The 24,037-nt window shown below is 42.3% G+C and overlaps 3 protein-coding genes across 3 annotated transcripts; 1 reads left to right on the top strand and 2 right to left on the bottom strand.

The window, feature by feature from the left end:
- Positions 1–1,550: 1,550 nt before the first annotated feature.
- On the bottom strand, positions 1,551–6,357 carry zgc:92664 (uncharacterized protein LOC436695 homolog). Its single transcript, XM_068587882.1, has 5 exons — positions 6,028–6,357; positions 4,929–5,023; positions 4,595–4,833; positions 3,907–4,014; positions 1,551–2,966 (listed from the first exon to the last, which is right to left on the bottom strand). The coding sequence occupies exons 1-5, from the start codon at positions 6,046–6,048 to the stop codon at positions 2,902–2,904; spliced, it is 528 nt and encodes a 175-aa protein (XP_068443983.1). The 5' UTR covers positions 6,049–6,357; the 3' UTR covers positions 1,551–2,901.
- Positions 6,358–7,980: 1,623 nt separating this feature from the next.
- Positions 7,981–10,971, top strand: rnaseka (ribonuclease, RNase K a). The gene is made up of 4 exons (XM_068588100.1): positions 7,981–8,117; positions 8,834–8,913; positions 9,631–9,754; positions 10,503–10,971. Exons 1-4 carry the CDS (start codon positions 8,043–8,045, stop codon positions 10,518–10,520), a joined length of 297 nt encoding a protein of 98 aa, XP_068444201.1. The 5' UTR covers positions 7,981–8,042; the 3' UTR covers positions 10,521–10,971.
- On the bottom strand, positions 10,275–22,210 carry alox12 (arachidonate 12-lipoxygenase). Its single transcript, XM_068588099.1, has 15 exons — positions 21,961–22,210; positions 20,371–20,517; positions 20,073–20,274; positions 18,829–18,910; positions 18,615–18,737; positions 18,128–18,234; positions 17,773–17,945; positions 17,499–17,642; positions 16,920–17,123; positions 16,492–16,578; positions 16,245–16,414; positions 15,068–15,189; positions 13,816–13,916; positions 13,561–13,731; positions 10,275–11,918 (listed from the first exon to the last, which is right to left on the bottom strand). Exons 2-15 carry the CDS (start codon positions 20,515–20,517, stop codon positions 11,739–11,741), a joined length of 2,013 nt encoding a protein of 670 aa, XP_068444200.1. The 5' UTR covers positions 21,961–22,210; the 3' UTR covers positions 10,275–11,738.
- Between the last annotated feature and the right edge of the window lie 1,827 nt (positions 22,211–24,037).

Here is a 24,037-nt window from a genome sequence, read left to right as displayed (position 1 = left end):
ACACTGACTGTTAATAAAAGTTGAAATATAAAAAATATAAATGTCTGATCCTTTGATGTTTGAGCACTTCTTTCTACTAAACTATGACGTGCATACACAACTAGTACATACATGTGCATCTCACATAGCCAGCAAGCATCTGATCAGTATGAATATTGTACATTTTCATTGTCTAAATGAACATGTATCATTTCATTAAAATGTCAGCAGAGCCACACGAGGCTTTAAACATGTTTTATCAAAGTCTACTTACTATACCTGGGCTTTCAACCCCACCTCAGGGTCTTCGTCAGTGGAAGTCATTTACTCTGTTGTCAGACATGATGATCAAGCTTTACTTTCATATTGGACTGAAATGAAAAGAATCCGATGGCTGATTCATCACATTTAGTTGTCAACCAGTTAAACATGCCATAGAACATTTATTAGCACAATAACTTTGTAACACAACTAATACTGTACATGGCCAACATATTCACTGAACATTTTGTGTGTAAATATGTAAATTAATACAAACAGAAATGTGGTTTCTGTTGGCCTAAACTCCTGCTTAAACAATGACGATGTTCATGTGTCAGTCTGTTACTATTGTGTATTATTGTATTATTGCATTATCAAATTGAACAGGCAGAAATGGCCACATAATGATTTTGGTGATTTACTTTAGTTGACATGTAGTTGTACTTACATTGCAACTAATTGGAAAAATGCTAAAACCATAACACAGCTCTTTTTTTTATTCCCCCGCGGGCTATTTGAAAACCTAGAGAAGAAACACATAAATCACTTATTGCATTTCTACTTTAATGTTCAGAATGTTATAAGTTTAAATATGGATTTTGATACGATTGCAATAGCTATGGAAACATAGGACAAGAAGCAGAGCGAGTGCTTTCAGGAAGATGGATCAATATCCTGATATGAAACCTGTGAGTATTTACAAACTGTATTAATGACGTTTTAGCTACTGGCTGGTTACAAGTTTTGTCCTGAAACCGACACTAATTCAGTGACATTGGTCGTGCTTTTAGCATTTCTGTTTGTGAGAAAAGAGAAATAAATGAGCACCACCATGCTAACCAGTGAGCTTCAGAGGAGTCATGTACTTCAGACAGACACCGGCGAGTGGCTTCCTCCTCCTGCTCCTCGTCTTTCAATCAAGGGCCCCTCTTAAAGGGCCCCAAACAGCTTTATCATGTTTACATCACCACAGAACAAATGTTTGCTATTCTCACTCATTGTACCCTAATTTAATTTACAAGATAAATGTTACTAGTTATGTTGCCGTTTCAGATTTGACTCCCAGAATGTTACATTTATGAATCATTATTCATTAGAATATCCAGCTTCATATTAGAATTGAAGGCTCCACCTTCCACCAATGTAGATAGACATTTTATCGTGGGGCAGCTGTCTGCGGCCCCAAACAGATGTTTAGATATGACATTTTTATTTTTAATATTGAAACACATTGTATCCTATAATAAACAAAAGGCTCAATACACACTTTAAAAGAATTTGAATGCAGGACTTTTACTTTATTATCATCGGTAGCCTCAGTTCAAAATATCCGTTAGCTTGGGAAGAACTTACACCATTCAGAGCTGCAATGGCCGACTGGCTCCTGTTCCTGTTGGCTACCCGCTCGTACTCGTCGACTCCAGGGAAGTGAAGAGGTAGTAGCGTTAGCGGGCTATCTCCGGGATACAGCAGCAAAACGGTGCAGTCGACGGGCCGCTGCCAACGACACGCCCGAGCCTGCAGAGCCCCAAAGCTCCGCCCCCACGCACTGAGCGCTCTGTGCGTTTATTCAAAGTGCAATAACTCAATCTATTGAAGACAACGAGATATGTTGTAGATACCAGCTCTTAACTTAAATATAAGTAGCAACTACTTATTATTCTGAATTAATATTTCGGTTGTAGTTTGGATTTTTTGTGGTGGGGTTGTATGAGGTACTTCATGTTCTACAGTAGATGGAGTTTAGAGAAACAGGAGTACCAGCATGTGAGTGACATAATAAAACGTAATAAACCAATCAATCAGTTTAAGCTCTACATTTAGAATAGTTTCACCACCTCGCCGTCAGACAGAGGTTTCTGACGAGGAACTGAAGCTGCTATGCTCGCTTCAAAGACACATGACTCCACTGACAAAAACTATTATTATTTTACTTTGCAGACGAGCGGTTGCTGAACTAGCGCTGCCCCCGATGGATAGTTTGTAGTTTAGTTTACTGGCAAGTTCAGAAGAAGGAAAGAATTAAGTAACTGCGTCCAATACACTGAAAATATACCAGAACCAATCACTCTTTGTTGTTCTAAATACTCTCACAACTTCTACAATATGTTTGACCCAAACACAAACTTGTGTGAACACCTGCTAATACAAACATTAGCAGAATGCTGCACGACCGAATTGAACATGAAATAGAAAAATGACAAACATCTGCTTTCCAACCTTTCTGGATGGAAAGCATTTCATCTGGTTGATGCAGCCGAGCTTTCTCTGCTGCGGTGTTTGTTTTCCTGGCTTCTCTTTAAAGAAACACAGGAAGTAGGAATGTTAGAACAGCTTCCTCGTGGCATAAAGTCTCTCTTTTGGGATTTTCCGGATGTTCTTTTGAAGCAAAAGTCAATAAAGAGGAGAGAGAATGGTCTCAATTCAAAATTATTTCAGTAAAAAAAACAATGCGTTTACATGATCCAACATGATTCTGATCGTGGCAACAAGTCTCTCAGTGTGAAGTGCTGGATTGGATAAGAGTCCTACAACACATTACGACTACATTTACTCCAATGTGAGTGCTCGGCAGCTTCTGGCTCAGACTCCAGTTCATCACAACTTTGCCCTCATTATCGTAATTTAGTCCGTCATTTCAAGTCTACGGGAGGTCAAAGGTCAGCGGGAGAGCAAAGGAAGGTCACCGGGGTTCATGATGAGGCTTGAGTCCAGGTTCAGGTTATCTGTGGGGACACAAAACAACACAAGTCTGAAGTTAGTCACGGTCTGAGCCTCGCAGATGTATGGTTTCATTTTTTCTTTTTATGCTCAGAAACTTCTGGAAAAAGCGAGTCACTATAGTTTTAAACAAACGTTACAGGAGGAAGTAGTGTATGTGTTAGACATCATTTTCAGCATCGGATTGATACACTTTTAGTGCTTTGGTGAGTATTTGTGGCAGCAGGATGCTGTTTGTTGAGTCACAATACAATTGTTAATGGTAATAAAGGAACATGAAAGAAACATGTAAATCAGTGCGACATTAATGTGCTTCTAATAGTTTCTGGATTACAATGGAGCTCTGTGACAGAGGAAGCTGAGCTATCAGGCTTTGACACAAACACAATGTTTTATTAGATTCATAGTGGAATTGAGATTATTTTGCGAAGCAAACTCAAATAATTGCACATGTCTGCCTTAATCTCTTTTTATGCTTTCAAAAAGCTGCCATTACATTTTATTCATTTCTAAAAAAAAGGTGAGAAAGTAACCATTTAGATACAAAATATGTGATTGGTTTATCCAAATATCCAAATGGGAATTTACTGCAGAAGTAGACAGAGATCTGCATGTTTAATCCATGGAGTCCTAAATATATAATAGGATGAAATGTAATCAAGAACTACCAATTTTGGCGATAGCTAGCTGTCTGTCTGACTAAACCAGTCTGTTGGTTTAGTAAACTGCCTGTCTGTCTGTGTTTACTAGCAAGTAGCAAGGTAGCTAAGGAAAGTTCCCAAATATAATTCACTGTTACTGGCGCTACTAGGCGATGTACCAGAAACAATACCATTTTGTTTAGTGGGGCAGAAATGGGCGGGGCAGAATGCTGTGAATAGAACAGCTGTCCTCAAAACTCCTCCCACATCAACCCCCTCTGTGTGATGCCTTCATGAACTTCACCTTGATCAAAGTTGTTGAGTTTTTTGGAGTTGGAGCCTTCACCCAGTCCCTCGATGTCCACAAGATCACTATTGACATCGGAGTCATTGAGAGCACTGAGCGTCACGTCTACACACACACACACACACACACACACACACACACACACACACACACACACACACACACACACGCACACACACACACACACAAGAAAAACATGTGCTTGTAGATATTGTAAAACATCACAATAAAAAGAGCAGTTGTCCTAAAAGCATTACAAAAAAATGTAAGACAGAAAATAGTTCTGACATAAAACGGCTCACAATGAAGTCCGTAGGTTGTTGTCAGCATTTTGGAATATATATATATATATATATATATATATATATATATATATATATATATATATATATATATATATATATATATATATATATATATTAACACATGCACTACTTCCTCCAAATACTATATATAAAATGTATTCATAGATTTATTTGTTTTATTTATAGATACACAGGCACACACACAAACACTATATTTTGTGCCAGATGGAGATCGATTGCTGATCAACATTGTTCACCCAGGAGTAAAAGAAACAATGTGTGGATTCTATGTTTTTGTTTAATTGTCAGGTTTGATGAAGAATAAGTTTTACGTTGCAGGGATGACGGGTCATAGTAAACTTGCAGTTTTCCCGACTCACCTGCGGTCTTCTGTTTCTTCAGCGTGGGCTGCCTGGAGGGGGAACCTTGTAGTCCTGATGTCACAATGACCTGAGCTTTGGGCACAGCAATGCCGGTCGGAGTGCCTTTCCCGGTAACAGCGGCAAGCGTTTTCTTGATGACCTTCTTGGGCCCGTCCGTGGATGCGGGCAGAGCCCCGTCTTCGTACAGCTTTCTCTTTACAGTGCCCTTCGCCTGACCGCTGGAGGGAGGATGTGCACTAAGAAGAGCAGCCACATGGGTTAGCGGCCTCAACACACCTGCAAACCCTTCATTCATCGTTAATATGTACAATAATTTTGGGGAGTGCGTTACCCTGCAGGGCTGGAGTCCGCCACTGGGTGGAGCTGCATGGTGAGCTCTCCTAGTTTGGTGAAGGCAGCTCCAGCTGCAGAGAAGATCTCCCCAACCTGTGGAACACACACTTAAGCTTTAAAACCGGACACAGTGTCTGGTAACGCAAGACTTGAGTAACTGGAAATGTAGTTCCATGGAGTATGCATCGACTTTATATAAGAAGTGAGTGTATTCATCGTGATGTCACCCATTGGTTTGTGGACTGTCACTATAAAATCTTGAGTTTCGCAATTTCGCCATCTCGGAATACAACTGTGGCAAACAATAAACAGAAGTTACCATATTTGGAACCTGCATACAGCTCTGATAGCGGCAGTGATCTGTCAGTCACAGTAAGCCCGCCCTAAAGTATACCCTGCTTTATGGTCTATTTGACTCTAAATGACCATAATTTACTAAATGAACATCATGCTGTATTGAAGAAGACTTGAAACTAGAGAGTGAGACATGAACTCATGTTTATAATGTTTACTGAGGGAATAAATCAAGAAAGAAGTAGAGTCATTTTCTTATAGACTTCTATACAACCAGAGGAGTCGCCCCCTGCTGGTCATTAGAATAATTAAAAAATGCTGGTTTGAAGTTTGACACTTCCTTATCGGCTTCACCCGTCTGGAAGTGTGCATCAATCCACGGGGAATGATGCACAGTGCGAGGGATCGACTACATAAACAAAAGTATGTTGACAAACTAACAGTATAGCCATGCGTGACCAAGTTCCATGAGTATCACTGCGTCGCTATTAACAGCAGGGATTTGCTCCAACAACGTGAGAACATACACGCAGATTCTCGCGTGCACAGTTAATAAAAGAAGCTGAATGGAAACACACTTTGAAACTGATCAAAGAGCCGACTTCCCTGAATCCATATCCCAACGGGGCGGTGACCTTTCATTCACAATTCATGCTTCCGCGAGCGGCGGCGGGAAACATACCAAGGGGCTCGAGCGTTTGTATACGTTGAAAGTAATATATAACGAGCTTCATATTATTCCGACCTCGTTAACTGCAGCGGAAAACTACTCCTCAGTAGTTCGTTTGTAAAAAATGACTTACTTTAGTGGAAGCGGAGGTCATTGTGCGGATATAGGTGGTACCATGGACTGTGTGTAGTCTTTATAGTCTACGAGCCTCAGTGACACCGTCAAGTGGACGGAACCGCTGCTACGACGCTAATTGTAGCGCTAGCTAGGACAGTTAGCATGTGGTGCTCCTCCAGATGGAACAGGGTGTCTAGAAATCTCCTCTTCCGCCGCGTACAGCACGTCGGAGCCCGGAGAAGTCCAACTTTTGAACCAAAAGCTGCATTTTACTATGAAAGTTTATTTGTATCTGCTGTAAAAACGTTACAACTGGAGACAAACAGCGCGGAATACAACAAGGAGAGTGCCGCCTTCAAGGTCTCCTCGTAATTTTCACGTTCAGTGATGCTCTTCATTTGCGCAACAGTGGGCTTTGGGGTTTCTTGTATTAAAAACAATAGTACACTAAACATACAGACAGTAAGATTTAGAAATGTAAAAAATAAAAGGAGGAACCCAATGATGACATTAATGGTCAATTTTCAAGGGGCTGATATTTAGATGTACATTTAAGTGGTTTCAATTAATCTTGTTTTTGAAAGCCATTGGGAAAAACTGAAAACTAGAGGCCTTGAACGCATCACACAGAACAGTGACATCTGGTGGTTTGCAGAAATTATAGCAGCCATATAAATTTCTATCCCAACAAGAGTGTGTTTTCGTTGTATTCTACAATATTATCATGATCTTTGGATTTGTTTTTTGGAATCAGCTTTACAGAATCAGACACTGATATATGGCACACATACATATGGGGCAGTAGAAAACAACATGTGAAAACACATAAAACCACTCATAGCATCAGATGATGAGCGGGTGCATGCCTCCCCCGTTCAATACCACCAAAGTTTGTGTTGGTTTACCAAATTATATAAATCAATTTGATTCAAATCTTTTTATTTTTATTCAATTTTATTCAAACTCAGATGTCACATTTGACGAAACCGTAGTCCCCATTTCAACGCCAACGAGACTATTACGTCTTGTAGACTAAATTGAAGTGGACCGTGTTCAGAACTGAACTTGTATTTAATACTTTCACAGTTCTGTAAATAAACTGGGAATATATGTTTTTACAATATAACGAGAACTTGTCCGAAGGCACTATTTTTTAAAGGACCTGGTTTTTTTCTTTTTTTACTTTACTTACAACTTTAGCACATGCCAGTAAACTACAACAGTGAGTTTAAAAAAAAGTCAGTACACAAAGCAACAACGTAAAGAAGGATAAAGAGAAACTGTGAAAATTGTTGTGCTTGGACTGAATATTATAGTAATTCCGACGGTACTTGAAGGCAGCGTATGGACTTAATACCGCGTCGTCGTTGTGTCGTTTAAACCAGTATATACGAGCAGGCTAAATACACCAGCAGCTGTTACATCCGAACAGAATAACATATTCAACTTCATCCATTCAGCTATTTTGTTTGCATATATGCACAGTGTGTATCTGCATTCACTTTGAAACTATTCATAACAAAGCTAAATATTTGAGTTATCAACCAAAGTGTGACCACTTTAAAATAACGCGTGAATAAACAGTACGTTTTCTTGTTCTCTCCCACTACAGACATTACATGAATGCAGCATCACCGATAGGAAAGTCACGTGACATAGGATCGCAAACTCACGTGGTGCATACGTTTACATCCGGACAATTTAGGTGAAAAACTTCTCAAAGAGCTCACGCGCAGACTTTCTGACACCAATAAACGTTTTAAAAGTCTAATGGGAGCCTCTCTGTCTTTTTGTCATTAAACCACCAAATCAAATATATATGAATCGGCATATTTACATAACAATTTGATTTGACTTGCCTTGACTTTTAAGCCAGTAATTAACTTAAAAAAAAAAAAAAAGTTTTTCAATGAACTCGACTCTCAGCCTCGCCAACACTTCCGGGTTTTAGTCACAGTCATCTGACAGGACAAGTGACCGATGTCGGGCCAGCAAGTCAACTTTCTTTTGTCGCAAAACAGAGTTTAAATCATGCGTGGCTTGATCTGCGGACCCAAACTCGCCGCGTGCGGGATCGTGTTGAGCTCGTGGGGCGTTATAATGTTGGTGAGTGGGATTCTCTTGCTTTACTTTGAATTTGTTTTCATTCTCGGTCATCATGCATGGATTTTTTTCTCCATCTAAAACCGTGTCGAAAGGAGACAACGCGCGGGTTTAATTTGTTCTCGCGTTGACATTAAATATACAAAATTACAACTTCCAAAATCACCATAAAACTGAACCAGCTGCGCTCAAACGGAGTTACTGCAGGAACAAGTCAGAGCACGTCAACGTGATACGGTTATTTTTTAGTTTTTTTATGAATAAAAAAAATACAATCATTAGTTTTTTTAAAGCTAGATATTGTTCTTCTGTCGTCTTTTTTTAAGTGAACTGTTCTCTACACTGCCTGCATGTTGTCCATGAATTAATCAAGTTTGGTCAAATTAATTTGATGATTTGATTTACTTGTTTTTTTATCCAAATTTTATACTTTCACTTGTACAGTTAAATGTTCCTTGTTGTTGTTGTGTTTTATGATGCACCCTCCGCCAAGACAAATTCCTCGTTTGTAATAACTTACGTGGCAATAAAACGATTCTGATTCTGGTGTCATGAAATATTGACATTGACAAATCATTCTTTGGATGAGTTATTAGGGTATGATTCCTGATTCCTGGTCTTCATCACATACAGAGCCTCAAATGTTGTTCGTTCAGTATCTTCATCTTCCTCTGACTAAAGTGTGCCCTTCAGTTAAGAGTCTCCCTCCTCTTCCTCAGGCCATGCTGGGGATTTTCTTCTCCACCCATTCAGCAGTGCTGATTGAGGACGTGCCCGTGTCGGAGGACATCTTCCATGAGTGAGGCTTTCACTGTCGCACCTCACTCCAGATCTACTCGGCCGCTCGGAGGCTTGATGCCTCGTCCGCAGCTCTGCTTAGAGGGCCAGTCGGCTAGATCTGGCTGGGGTTAAGGGGCCGCCGTCTCACCTCTATGCCGGGTGAACACAAGTTCCAGTCAAAAGCCAAACCCCAAACTAACAGCAGGCCGACAATACGCAAAAGTCAACAAAAATGACTAAAACTCTGATGCTGCGTTCGCTTCCAACAGCTACTTGCCGACAACGGAGCCAGCAACGCTGCTGCTCGTAGTGCAAAAGCAGCAAAGGATCCGCTCCAAACAATACCGCTATCTTATAACGTTCACGCCTTCGTCCTCCACTGTTGGCCCGATGACATACTTAACACTACACAGTCTCATTGTCGCGTCTCAGGCTACAAGTAGTATTACGAGACGGGCAGCGGCTAGCTGGTTAGCGCTGCTAGCTGGTTAGCGCTGCTTGCTGGTCAGCACGGCTAGCTGCTTAATGCCCCCATTTCAGTAGCTATCTGTGCAGCGTCAGCACTGAAGCCTAAACTGAAATTCTGTCCAGATCTTAACACGTTGCACCTTTTAACACACAGTTTCTTTAATGGTAACATTCCCATATCGAAACAGTGCTTTTAAGTGTTTTGTTTTTTGTTAAATGTGCACTTCTTGATAGGTTTTTAATGCTGCATTGTGTCCTCACCCCTCAGTGAGAACCCCGACAGGATCTACGCCCTCTACAACAAGGTGGGCTACAACTGCTTCATAGCGGCCGGTATCTACATCCTGTTTGCAGCCTTCTCGTGCTGCCAGATGAAGCTCAACAAGCAGAAGGTGATTTCATCTATTTGGTGTTTTTTTTTTAAAAAAAAAAAATTAATTAAATGTTTTGTTAAACCCCTGTTGACCTTGCACCGGGCAGATGTGAGTGTGGGTTTTAGGAAGCGTTGAGACATCAAAGGGGTTCTCGTGTCGAGATCAGAAAGCCGATGACTCGACAAGCCACTCAGGTTGGACTCCCCTTCCTGTGGCACACTCGTTAAAGTGCCGCCCACGGCTTGAGAGCTTCACCTTCGCAAAGGTGCGCCATATTTTTCTCGCAAGCCAATTACAACAGACTGACCTTAAAGGGACAGGCGCTTAAACGGAGCGTTTCAGGGGGACGGGGGGACGAGGGGGGATACAGGTGCATTCAGACAGATGGTGTGAGGAAAACATGTGTTTTTGGAACATTAAAGCGCGTGAACATGTTCTTGTAGAAACACAAACATGAACCTGAATATCAGCAGGATATGGTCCTTTTTAAAATAACAAATAGGAGACAATCAGGTTTTTAATATAGAATCACCAAAAAGGAAAAAAAGGGGCGGAAAATGTAATCCCCCAAATAAAATCTTGCTGGATTGAACATAAAATCACACACATTACGATCAACAATAAGGAACAGAGCATGTGTCTAGGTAATAATATCATGAGCATTATTTAAAACTATCCATCAGTATATTTCATGATTAAATTCATTTATGAAATATAATTTTTGCTGCTGTTAATGATGCCTTTTGTTTGTCTCCTTGTTTTCCAGGAGTACCTGGTGCACTAGCGCCACCTGCTGGACTGAAGGGCGCCCAGCGGCAGTGTTGGGACGCTGTGCGAGGGCCGATCCGTTTATTTAAAATGAGATTAATTCTACCTCTGATCACCAAAAGTGCTGAAATGATTTGACAGAATTTGTTAAAACAAAAACCTGGAACGTAAATAGCTGTTCTCCAGAGTTTCCGTGATTCTTTGTCTTGAAAAATGTAAAAGGCTGTAAATTATTGTCCTGACTGTACTGTACAAGAGTGTCTGTCTGTGTGTGGGATGTTGGTCAAATCATGTTGATTTCTTTTAGCTTGAAATCATTGATTTGTAACGTTGATTTGTCCGTTTCAAACATTAAAAGTATGTTCATAACTCAGTGATGAGATTAGATTGTTTTTTTTCTTGAAAGTTCTTTGTTTTTGACTTTCCAGCTTTTCAATACATCAACAATTTTCACCAGAATATAAGATCATAATGTGGTAAATGCATTTAAATGAAAATATTGTCTAAATATTAAAATGAATAGGGCGCACTGACAAAAAGAGTTTAACTCGGTGTGTGTACAGCTGCTGCAAAAATCTCCTCCACGGTTTTTCGACTGACCACCAACCCCTGGTCCATGACCTTTGACCTCTTCCCTGTTGACCACCCAATGTAAAGTTTTCAGAGACCAAAGCAATTTTTCTATCTCCAGCGTTCCACTCAAAATAGTACATTTAATGCTTCACTAATGAAGGGTTAAACAATGCCGTGGCAGATATGGTGTTGATGTGGCCCGGACACAACCAAACGGCCTCCGGTGGACTTTTACACACATTGGATGTTCAATTTAATGTCATAGAAATCATAAAAGGTCTAATATTCATAGAAAGAAAAATACTTTAAAAAATTGTATCTGTTTATTCCAACATTACGGAAGCACCGAAAGGGCTTTGGTATTACAATGTTATTGTACTATACTCATGTCGGACACAAGAGGCTGAAGCGCACCACTACCTGATAGGACTCAACAAATTTGAAAGAAGTAACAGAGTTTGCCATCTTGGTCTAAACGCAAATGGTGAGAAATGAATCCCACAAAAATAAAAGAAACGTGGGATTAATTTACACACTGTTAAAATCTTTAGAAAATGGAAAACCAGAATGTATTCATTTCTCTCTTACTGGCCTCTCGGGGCTTCCGTAGTTTACAGTAGATGCAATGAGAATGTTTTTTGACACAGATCCGTTGGTCTCTCTATATAGTGATGCTGTTCTCTATGCGGCTGGGCAGGAGGAACAGGTACTGGAGCTCCAGTCCTTCATTCTGACTCGCGATGTGCTTCTCAATCTCCTTCAGCTCTGCTGTGAATCTGTCAATCAGCTCTTGGGCCCGCCCCTCAGTGAAGTGCTCCTCTATGTATTGGCCCAGAAGAATCTAGGCAGGAGGAAACACACAGTACGTATAGTTTATAAAATATTCGTGAACATTATGATGTTTGTTGTCTGAAAGATCAGCGGCAATGTGAAGCCGAATACAAAAATAATTAGCTGTGTTTATCGTGACAATACATTTTTCTGGGTTCTAGCAGACCATGTCTGGCTTTAATTTTCAGATTTTTTTTGTCAGCTTGTAGACATCAATGGTCCCTATGGAAACAGGAAGTACCAGACACCTTGTTCCTGAAAAGACACAAGGCTGGTTAATTATTTTCCAAATAGATTAAAGTCCATTCCCCTTTATTGTAAGGTTGTGTCTTGAATAAATAAGAGAGAGTAAAGAGACTCAACTGTGGAGTCAGGAGAATACAAGTCTGGTTAACTAAATAGTTTTCTCTCCAGTGTTTATGACTTGAGAACAGGTTAGAAATTAATGTATCCAAGCACTCTAAACACAAACGTTAAGTATCGTGTGTTATTTATAACATGGGATAGTCGTGCAATTCAGCCTCTTGTGGCCAAAATGAGTATTACAACAACAAACACAAAACTTTTCTTTTCACCTGCGCCCTATTCCTCGTATCTGGCTTACTGAGTTAGCCGGATAATTTTCAGGATAAGATGACGCAGGTCAGGCTTTTTGGTTCCACAAAGCAAGTTTGGATCCCTTTGTGAAATTCACTAGATAAGCTGGCCACTCCCACCGGACAAAAATACCAGCTCCATTCCTCATTGATAAAGGAGTGATATTAGTTGTATTAGTTTTATAGGGAGAGAAGAGTTATTTGAGATCACCAAGATCTATTCTAACACCCAGCCGAGCATTGGCTGTCTCACATACTGTATGCAGACTGGATCACAGAGTGGATCACAGCCTTGCACTTCTTTGCGAGTGGTACATGTTTGTACAACATAGTTGAACTTATGGATGTGTTGAAAGCACTCATAATTATAAGACGGTGTTATTAGTACACCATACATATCATTATTGTAGAAAATGATTAAGGCGGAGTCATGATAAGAAGAACACAGAGAATCACACACAATTTCTTTTCACTGCTTCAATTGAATTTCTGATTATGAATAATACATACATACTGATCCACCGATACACATATTCAAACTCTGAGTTATATGGTAATTTACACCCACTTGAATATACACATATATAGTCCATGATACCTATGCATGTATTAATTGATATTCTACTGCCAGCAGGCACATTTAAATAATTACAATCTGATTGATTTGGGTGATGAGGCACTTAAAATTAGCCTATACATTTTCCCAACACTGACTCATTTAATTTGTCTGATATTTTGCGATGCTTATGTGTTGTAGCGGGGGCGGCGGTGTTATGCTGCATTCACAGCCAAATCGCTGTGAATATTTGCAATTTAAGCTGGATAATAGGGCCTTTGATCGACTTTAAGTCACGTATGAGCAATGGGGCCCTGTTCTTAAATCATATACACAGCAGAGAAAACTATTATGTCCAGACTGAGAAAATTGATGACCAGAATATTTTTTTTCTCACTTGCCCAAAACCCGACCCTTTCACTAACAGAAACGTCAGCCTAATAAAAGTTGAATGTAATATATATGATCTATTGCCACATAAACCAGACAGATGGACTCACTGCATCTGGCTGTGCCCGCCCCAGATGCCATGTGATAGCCATCTGCACACAGGACTGGCTGACGTCCGGAAGGGTGTCCATGATCATCTCCATGGTGACAGCATCCTTGTCTGTTGGTGGAGGGTGTCTCATGGTGCAGGGGGTGTTGGGGACCCAGGCACACCAGTCAAACTGGGAGGGGAAAAAAACATCAGTAGAGAGAGAATGAGTTAAAGCCCCTCTGTGTTGGATGTGACTGTGACTCATGGTGCTCACCTGTCCGTTGTTGGTGGCGGCGTGCTGCACGGTGCTATGGAAGATGACCACTGACAGCAGGGTGGAGAGTTCCTCTCTGGTGCCGAGCTTATTGGGCAGACCTGAGCAGACATCCATCATCAAGAATTGCATGCACAAACTATGCATAATGTCTGATGGCCCTTTATCTGAATGATTCCTGCAACTTACATATAAATTTGACATGCGGTACATATGGAGACACCAGAAGGATGTGATAGTTACGCTAGCTCCCAAGTGCCTTACCTCCCTACAGCTCCGCCTACATCTACTTGAAAAGTGAGACGCAAGGCAGAGGTGGCCTACTAGCCAACTGTAATCTATGCTAAGCTAAGGTTAGCTAGGTGGCTGCACCTTAGCTAGTTGGCAGTACCTTAGCTAGGTGGCGGTACCTTAGCTAGGTGGCTGTACCTTAGCTAGTTGGCTGTACCTTAGCTAGGTGGCTGTACCATAGCTAGTTAGCAGTACCTTAGCTTGGTGGCTGCACCTTAGCTAGGTGGCTGTACCTTAGCTAGTTGGCAGTATCTTAGCTAGGTGGCTGTACGATAGCTAGTTGGCAGTACCTTAGTTAGGTGGCTGCACCTTAGCTAGTTGGCAGTACCTTAGCTAGTTGGCAGTACCTTAGCTAGTTGGCAGTACCTTAGCTAGGTGGCTGTACCTTAGCTAGTTAGCAGTACCTTAGCTAGGTGGCTGTACCTTAGATAGGTGGCTGAACCATAGCTAGTTGGCAGTACTTCAGCTAGGTGGCTGCACCTTAGCTAGGTGGCTGTACCTTAGCTAGTTGGCAGTATCTTAGCTAGGTGGCAGTACCATAGCTATTTGCCAGTACCTTAGTTAGGTGGCTGCACCTTAGCTAGGTGGCTGTACCTTAGCTAGTTGGCTGTACCTTAGCTAGGTGGCTGTACATTAGCTATGCGGCGTGGATCTGGTTTTTGTTGCTTTGTATCGGGACTTAATAAAGCAATTTTTGAATCGTCAAGCTAATAAAATCAATGGTCCAAATAAAATATAGGAGCGTTATTCTAAATTTGATATATGATTGTGATGTAATAACACTCAGTGTGCAAGCAACAGGAGGCTGACTGCAGTTCACTTAATGGCCACCGTCACAAGGATCTTCTTTGAGCTCTACATAGTGCCGTTAAGATCTTTATAAAAAAAAAATCGACCGCTGGAAGAATGCTTTTTACCTGGGTGGCAATAAGGATACAAATGCAGGATATTAATAACCGACCAAAGTTGGGGAGTTCTGTGAAGCCTTCCAGTGAGATGTCTCTGATCCAGGCTTGTAGCTCCAGGTCCTCCTGCACATCATGGTCTGACTGGTAGTACAGGCCCACCATCCCTGAGACAAAACTGGAGAAAGAGGCACAGCTTAATGCAGCTCAGTGGTGTCCTCAAGGGAGCTTGTGTGCAGGATATGGACACTAAAGACTTGAAACTCAACCCAACATACAGAAATCTAGACGAGCCAAACCAAGACTCCATGTTATGGTGTGTTTAATAATCCCTGGGACAGAAATGTGAATCTAATAAAACCTCATGTAAACAGTTCAAAAACTCAATCTTCCACCCCAAAGACTCATAATTCTCTAATTATATTTCAGAAGTGGAAATTAAAGTGTCTACATTCTGCGGGCCTGCTGGTCAAGCCAATGATTTGTATATTCATTCAACAAAGGTTAATTTAATGAAGATAGACATTTTACAATGCAAACTATGTTACACATACTTGGTACTTTATTTGACTTTTACTGAAACGCAGAGGAAGCAGCAACTAATGTGAACGGGACTTTATTCAATAAACCCCAAAAATTAATATCTTAACATGATAAATGTTCCCAGTGACAAAGTAGTTATTATATATCGCATCAGCTTTAATGATGGCTTTCTCTTTTCATCAATTTTGTTTGAAAAATTAATTAACCCACATGCACTGAAAATCCAGAACGTCTTCATACAAAATATCTCTTTATGCTGATGATATAAAACTTGATTTGTGTTCCACAGCCATTTCAATGTCACTTTAAGTTAATTCGAAGTACTTTTTATAGTTAATGTTTTTAAAATCCAGATATAAAATGAGCTGCAGTGAAACTGCATCTATGCTTTTTAATACTGTGATGACTTTAAAGTGTCTGGGTATAGATAGGAGGACACGAGTATAGACTGGTAGCTGTGTGCTGTAGACATTTCTTTTATAGATGTATCCAGTGTGGATAGTGAGCATCTGGTACAACTGGTATATATAATATAGTGAAATATGTTAACTACTACCAAGCACTTACATATTCCATTTCAGAATTTTAAAAATTATGGGAGATAAAGACACTAATTTCCCTTTAAGAAAAAAGCAGCGGACCCAGCAGTAGTGCCCGGCGAGTTGCTTGTATGAGTGTAGGGTGTAATACCTGAGTATGGCCTCCCACAGCATGAGACTGTGTTCTCTGTAGAAGTAGTTTGGGAGCTGGGACACGCCTCGGTCAAGGAAGTCATGAGGAGGCTGCAGGGATCGGTAGGTCAACACCTTGTACTCCCTCTGAGCCAGAATCACCAGGCCGTCACCGCCCGTAGAGACAACCTGCACACACAACCACCGTCAGACTGTTTCTAACTGCATAATGTGTCTGTGAGGAGGCTAAGGGCCCAGTAACACACCCTTTTGAAGATGCCGTTAGGCGAGATGAGCTGAGTGCGCCCCCTACAGTTGATCTCTAGAGTGTAACGCAGATGAGGAGCCAGGAGCTGCAGCGGGAAGACACAGAACAGAGTCTTAAAGAATAGCAACAACCAATGAACTGTTATTAGTCAAGGTCTGGAAAAAACATGGAGGAGAAGTACCATGTGACCCGCACTTGGTTCTCTTGGTTGCGGTTAGTAATTTTTATGAAAACAACTTTTTGTCATATTTACGCAAACTTTCACTATATGCTGATAGTACATGAGACAGATAATATGTGAAAAAACAAGGTACCTCTGCTTGTTTTTATTGGTCCTTACGGCATTTGCAAGATGCACCCAAAGAAAAACAACCAATCAGAGCCAAGGACTAACTGGAAACTACAGTTCTGAATAATAAGACTTACCTTATAAATCGGGTGCACAGCAGGCAGCTGCCTCAGCGTGGCCACACAAAACACCTCTATCACCAGGTGAGTCCTGAGCAGGTGAGACAGCAGCTGGAACACCTGGAACTCAGAGTGACGCACCCACATCTTAGCCAGTAGCCAGGCCAGGGGCGGGTCTTTGGGCAGGAATATGGCCGTGTCCAAGCCCGGAGTCTGCTCCAGCTGGGGATGAGGAGGTGGGACCGTTACAGGCAGTCAGGTTCCACCGCATTAAAGGGAACATGTGTAGGATCTCCCAGACCATATGATGAACTGCAATTAGTTTTTTCCCCCCAGAATTTAGTCAAATTTTTCAGGTTTTTCTATATTTTCTATTAGATTTACATTCAACAGTTTCAGGTTTTCATTCAATATTCGTATATTTTCAGTGTTTTAAGAATGCATTCACTAATCTCAGATGTCCTTTTTAGGTTTTTCATTCAATATTGGCAGACTTTCACAAAATATTGAATCCTCCAATAAAACATTCTAAACCATTGTGTGCATGTACATCAGTGACATGTTGAGTTCGTTACTGGGCATGATGGGTGTGAATACCTGTATAGCAATAGGTATGAGTCCGTCGTCTGGGTGTTGGTACAGGAGACAGAGTGGAGCAGCGATGTACTGAAGTTTGCCTCTGATTGTGTTGGTGGGAACCCCGTCCATGATGGCAAAGTCCAACAGGTAGATATTACCTGCCTGGACAGGAGGTAGGTAGAAGATTGAGAAGAATGTGAACATAAAAGGAGCCGAGAGTATGAGATGAATGAACAGACAGTTTACTGTACTTGTTGTGTCACAATTATTTGTAGCGACAATTTTTCTCCACCTTGAGTTCTTTGTCCAGGTTGGTCCTGGGAGCCATGGAGCTCTGCACCATGTCTGGTAGCACAGGGAAGTTGTCTGGCAGCTTCTTGCACCTCTGGAGCATCCTCGGGTTGGAGCCGTTCATACACTGATAGCCAAAGAACCGGTCCTCCTTCCAGTGGTCCATACAGTACTCTGAGTAAAAGACACACACATACTGGATGAGTAATTAACCCTGAAGGTCAATGTCAGATCAATCTGCACCATCTGAGGTACTTTCTTGTCAAGTCCGTATATCTTGTTAACAAGGACAATAATTATTGAGGCAGGGAGTCCTCCAGCCAATCTAAAAGAGGTTGTGCCAGGTATTTACCCACCAGCTATGGGGCTTCGCAGCTTCCAGAAGATCCGTTTGAAATCGTCCAGGTCGCTCCAGGACTTCCCGAACCGGATGGCCAGCTTCTTCAGAGACAGCTCGAGCAAGCTGATGGGAAGACAAGGTGCACGTATACTTGATCACATTGTGGGCCTTCACATCTGATTGGACAGCACATTGTAGGAGAAGCGGTGGACCAGTGTCGGTTTTAAAGCCTTGTAGTATGGATATTCATGCATTGTGAAGACACTACTTTAGAGACTCTTTAAAGGTTCAGACTTGGTTTTAAGGTCAAGCTAAGAATTTGGTTTTGATTAGGGTTAGGTTAAGTGGTGGGGCTATGCATTGCATCGGGTTGGTTATTGTTAGGTTTAGAGGGCAGCAATTGCCTGTCGTTAGTGGGGGGTCCTCACAAGTATGGGTAGACAGGCGTGCGTGTGTGTGTGTGTGTGTGTGTGTGTGTGTGTGTGTGTGTGTGCACCACCTACGCATAATGTAATGAATGTTCAAAGTCGCTCCTCTTCTCGTTGTCAAAGCGGACGTCTTGAGGTAAATCTGCTTCTGTTTCAGCATCAATACATCGGGGCATCCCGGCGGTCCACGTTACCCATCTGTAAGACAGGGACACACCGCCTGACGCCAATATGAATAGAAAAATAACATCCAACCCAGTCTTGTTGTGTCGCTACGTGTGTCACGGACCTGTAAGTCGCCTGTCTCTCCTGCAGCTCTGTCTTCCTGTGTGCCAGCAGCTGGGGTAGAGAGTCGTCTCTCAGCGTCTTTGCTGCACAAGAATCAGAGGGAAAGTGCACCTTAAGCAACAATGCAGACCTGCAGGGGCCCGTGAGGCCCGTGAGGCAACGTCAGAGGGGCGGCACCAACCAACAGGAGGGTCTTCCTCTGCCCAGACATTTGTATTTTGAGATATATTAGTGTTACAGTACAAAAAAATGTTTTGTGCAGACACATTGCTTAATAATTTTGCCACAAAAAACAGTAATGGTGAGACGCCAACAGTCTAGCATTGCATGATGGGAAAGCTAGGCCTTGGTAAAAGAGCAGCGGTGTTCATCCAGCAACAAGCGCGTCCAGTGAACTTGCTTCCTAAAGCGCATCGAAACCGCTACGATGCTGGACTTTTTCTACATTAACAAAGACTGCATGGACGTCCACATGTCATGTACTATTTTGACAGGTCTGAAGGAGAGTGAAGCTGTGTCTGTGTCTGATTCATGTCTGAAAGGGTTACTCCTTTTGCTCATGGCTGTGGGGGAGGGCGGGACGAGCGCGAGTACAAAAAAACCCTGACCTGTGCATTAGCACACTAGGGAGGGGCCATGGCAGTGAGTCACGACCTCTCTACTTCCAGCATCCATGGCGTGGACTTACAGTTCTTTGAAGCAGGCATGTATACAGGAGCCCCGTCATTGACGATGGGGCACACTAATTCTAATCCACTGCATCTGTCTGAGCCTCGTTTGTGTTACTAGCCGCTGGACTGAGCCAATCCTGGTCGAGCATGTAGCGGCAATGGACAATGGCTAGGTAATCGGGGGTTTTACCACTACTTGTAGTTTTGGCTGCTGTTAGGGTGTCGCTCGAGAGTCACCTTTCAACCTGCTGCGCAGGGCTTGCTATGGTCCCGCCGTACAGATTGCATATATGATCCACGTACAAGACCACCTTGGAACACGGTAACAAGCTCACGCTACCGTGGATATCAAGTTAGCCATGTCTAGCCTACTCCATCCACCGAGGCTCATGCTGGTTCATAGCAGGTTCCGTTGCAGCTGAAAGAATGATCTGTTTACACACAAACATACAGGATTTGCATGTCATTGGCCTTGCGCCAGCACCGAAATAGACCTGGATGCTCGGCTGTCAAGAGGCGTTTGTCCCTCTGCATCCGTGAGTAGTGGCAACTGAATCCCTAGAATCCTTCCTACCTGTTCCCTCTCTTATCTCCACCTTGACGTCTCCTATAAGCCAGCGGTAACACGGGAAAGTCAGCACTTTGTCTCCACCCGGAGGCTCCACCGTGACGTAGCGACAGAACCAGTTATCTTCCAACCAGTACCTCTGCTTCTCCAGTCTGACCAGTAGCAGGGAGCCGAGAGGCGAAGGGCTGGTCACCTTGTACTGGTCCACCTGACGGAGACCAAGGGATGAGAAGGAGAGTCATACCGGCCAACACACATCGGTCCACTCGGCATCGCTCGTCATCATCACTCCACACACACTCACCGCTCCACGACAGAAGTCCAGGCCGGGGTTGTCCAGCACGGTGCGCTCGCTCTCCCCGTTCTCCCCCACCAGGGTCACAAAGACGTAGTTGTTGGTGCCTGAATACTCTGATGTACCCGTTGCTACCTTTACAGTGTAGACCGCCATCTGAGGACAAGAGCGCACACACACACATTTGCACGTTGAACTTCTTGTTGCATATGAGTTTGCACTGATTAGACCTGATGGCCCGCCTTCAGTTTTATGTATGTGTAACTGAACACATATACCCATTATGAAATACTTTGTAAATAGATCTAATAAATGGATTTAGGCCCTCTAATCAGTAAAAAACAAATGTTAAAAGTAGGCTTCAATTATCAGAACAATACGACCCATGTGACAAGAAGTGTACTGCAGATACAAATCTTCAATAAAAGATGATGGAGGACCCCTGTGAGTCTGCAACACCGCTTGTAAACGTAGAAGCTTGTCTTCTGCAGCATCTCTGAAGGAATCAAACCCCTCACCACAGTAAATAAACCAGCGGTCACACATTCTGCGAGGGCACTGTTGTGCTGATATGAGGACAACTCCCTGGTAATAATTTGAATACCAGAGTAAGCAAATGTTTACCGCCGTTGCAAATGAGCTGATGGGACAACAGATAACCGGTATACCTGGAGCGGGTTTGGACTTGAGCAGCCTTTGTGTCAAGTAGAACAGCTTTTTGCTCCTCCCGCTCTCGTCTTTCTTCTTTGGCAGCTTCAAAGTCAAAGTTACTTTTCTGACCCGACCAGCTGGATGTCGCAGCTGTAATCCAGACTCATCGGACCAATGGTGCTCTACAGACCTCGGTTGTAACGAGTGGTGTTTTGAGTTACTGTTTCCTTTCTATCACCTCTGACTTCTGACATCAACGAGGCATTATCGTCCACACAACTGCCGCCCACTGGCTATTTTCCACTGAGATGGTTGTGTGTGAAACCAGAAGTTCAGCAGCCTTTAAAATACTCAGACCAGGCCGTCTGGCACCAACAACCATGGCACTTTCAAAGTCACTTAAATCCTCTTTCTTCCCCATTCTGATGCTCGGTTTGAACTTGAGCAAGCCGTCTCCACCACGTCGAGATGCTTAAATGCATTGAGTTGCTGCCCTGTGATTGGCTGATGAGCTATTTCTACACAGGTGTGCCTAATAGAGTGGTCGGTGAGTGTATTTATATGTATGTTTGTGCATGTGGAGGAGCTCCAAGCAGCAACTTGTGCCTTCTGCATTGAGCCAACACTGTGGGTTCAGTGATGAAACAGTTTCCATGGCAGCGCCAGCGAAGGTTCAGACTGTGGTGAGAGCAAACACATTCACCGAGCTGCCAAAAACTCACCGGCAGCTCCGTTGAGTTGCTTCCATCGTTATAAACACGTTATAAGTCATGTGGTTGACGGGACGCTTTACCAAGAGGGAAAAAGTTTGAAGGCATGTCTGGAGTTTGAATATGCTCTTCATTCCAAGTATACTTGTTTTGTGAGTTCACATCAGCTGAGCGTTACGTACATTCTTGAATTTAAGTTTGTGAGCATGAGAGTGTCCAGAGAGAGAGAAACACTCACCTTCGTCCAGAATAGTTTTCCCAGCTGAGGACCAGTCCCCTCCTCTGGATTTCCTCAGGCTCTGTTTGTACTGTGGCACTTCCCTCTTTATTTCCTCTCACCTCCGGATTTCTTCTCTTTTGCAAGTCGTCGCAGATCTCAGAGTTCAACAGTTGTCTGGGTCAGCACACATCGTCCCTTCCTCTGCTGTCTTTTTTTCTCTCCAACTCTCTCTCTTTCTCTCTCTTACTTCACAGCTCGACCGACTGCTCTCACACTAGTCCTTTGTGTGGTCTCACCTTGCTTTTCAACAGAGTGTGTGTGGGGGAGAGCGAGAGAGAGAGAGAGAGAGAGAGAGAGAGAGAGAGAGAGAGTTGCTAAAGGGAAGTTGGGTCAATATCAGGGCTGCACAGATGGGGCTGGGAGATAGCGCTCACGTTTCAGCAGACCACATTCTGACTTTAAAGGAGCGTTACTGATGGTAGTCGGTAATCTTCCATGGTAAAAACTTCATATTTTTCGTCACATTTTTCTTTTTTATTGCAATTTTACTCATTTGAGTTTTGCTTCATTCCATTTCCTGTTTTGTCCATTTACTAAATAATATGATAAACTATGAATAAATGAAAATACGACGTATGCAGGATATATTTTATGAATCCGTTAATGTCCTCACTAAGAAAAAAGCAGTGGAAGAAAAGTCTGTGTTTTTTAGTTATTTCTTTTATTGCAACAAATTCAACAGTTAAAGAAACTATCAGTCTGCTGTGATAATGCTGGTAATATCTTAGTAGATGCCTTTAGATGTAAATGTATTAATAAATAAGTAGTATTGCCAGGTACTAGTATTATTTGGATGTAACCGTTTTACTTTTATCACTTTTAGTTACTTTTATGTTATTATTTTTGTCTATAATAATCATAATGATGTAACACAAGTTACATAATTGTGTTTAGTAAGGCTGATATGTCAAAAAGAGACCTTTTTTTGGCGATTTGAAGAGGTGCGTTATTTGAAGATACGGCGACACCCGCTGGATTTCTTGTACATATTGGGACGAACAGTCGAGGATGAAAAGTGTTTTGAAGTACCAAGCTTACCAGGCAATAATAAGCCAATACATTTCTATATTCAAAGAGGCGGGAGCAGGTTACTGAAGTGGACTAAATAAGTTACTTGGTAGTTATTTGGTAATATGGGAAGCCTGGCTTACATCACCTCATCCCCCACTTGGCGATGATGATGGCGATGATGTAACAGCCATGAAGCACAGATGTTGTAACCCCAAAGACTTGAGGCATGTGTGTGGGAGTGGTGTGAGCACCCTGTGGACCCTGAACACGGTCAACGAGTGTGAGCTGGTGGCTTACATGCAGAGCGGTTCAGATAAACACTCTTGATGGACGCTGCAGTGAAGGCTGACACGCTGCACTCTCCTTTAGTCTTTGTTAAAAGCCGGACCGCAGCAACGTGACCAAGGTATTAAATGTATCTTACATTTAACTCGGGTTTCTTTAAATGTTTTGAAAGACTTAGTTCCTTCGCAAAGAGCCAAGGAAGTCAAACCTGCATCATTGCAGAAATGTGGAGCTGACATATGGGAAGAGGGCAATGAGAGGTAGGACGGGTTTTAGCGGATTCAGCAACACTCAGAAGTATAGGAGACAATTCTCAACTTGTCTGACAGGAATATTCACTTTGAGAATTTATACAACCTCAAAGATCTGTCTTCTTCTCGGTGCTAAACACAACAGGAAGCTCATATTTATAGTCGTGGAATGCACCAGTGGAGCTCAACACGTGTCCTGACTTGCTTGACAATTTTGGATAACACACAAATGACAACATACTTTTAAATATCATATTCTACTTCTGCTAGTAGATCTCACAAAATGATTCACTGAGGCCCTTTAAATCCTTTCTCTTTTCTCATCTGGATTTCATCTGCTCCCATCCAGCTGCGCTCATCCTTCGATGTGGTTCAAGTCTATGTTTTGGGTGCGTTCATAAGCACGTGCAGAGGCTTTTTTTTTTTACCCCAGAGCCACACTTGTGTTATCTCTGTGGTCAAATAAAGCTGTGAATCACTATTGGGCT

This window comes from Clinocottus analis, unplaced genomic scaffold (assembly GCF_023055335.1).
Source record: "Clinocottus analis isolate CAN_PGR_092001 unplaced genomic scaffold, fCliAna1.0.p SCAF_21, whole genome shotgun sequence".
Classification (NCBI taxonomy): Eukaryota; Metazoa; Chordata; class Actinopteri; order Perciformes; family Cottidae; genus Clinocottus; species Clinocottus analis.
The sequence above is the reverse complement of the archived record's forward strand: the minus strand, read 5'-3'. Positions and strand labels throughout refer to the sequence as shown.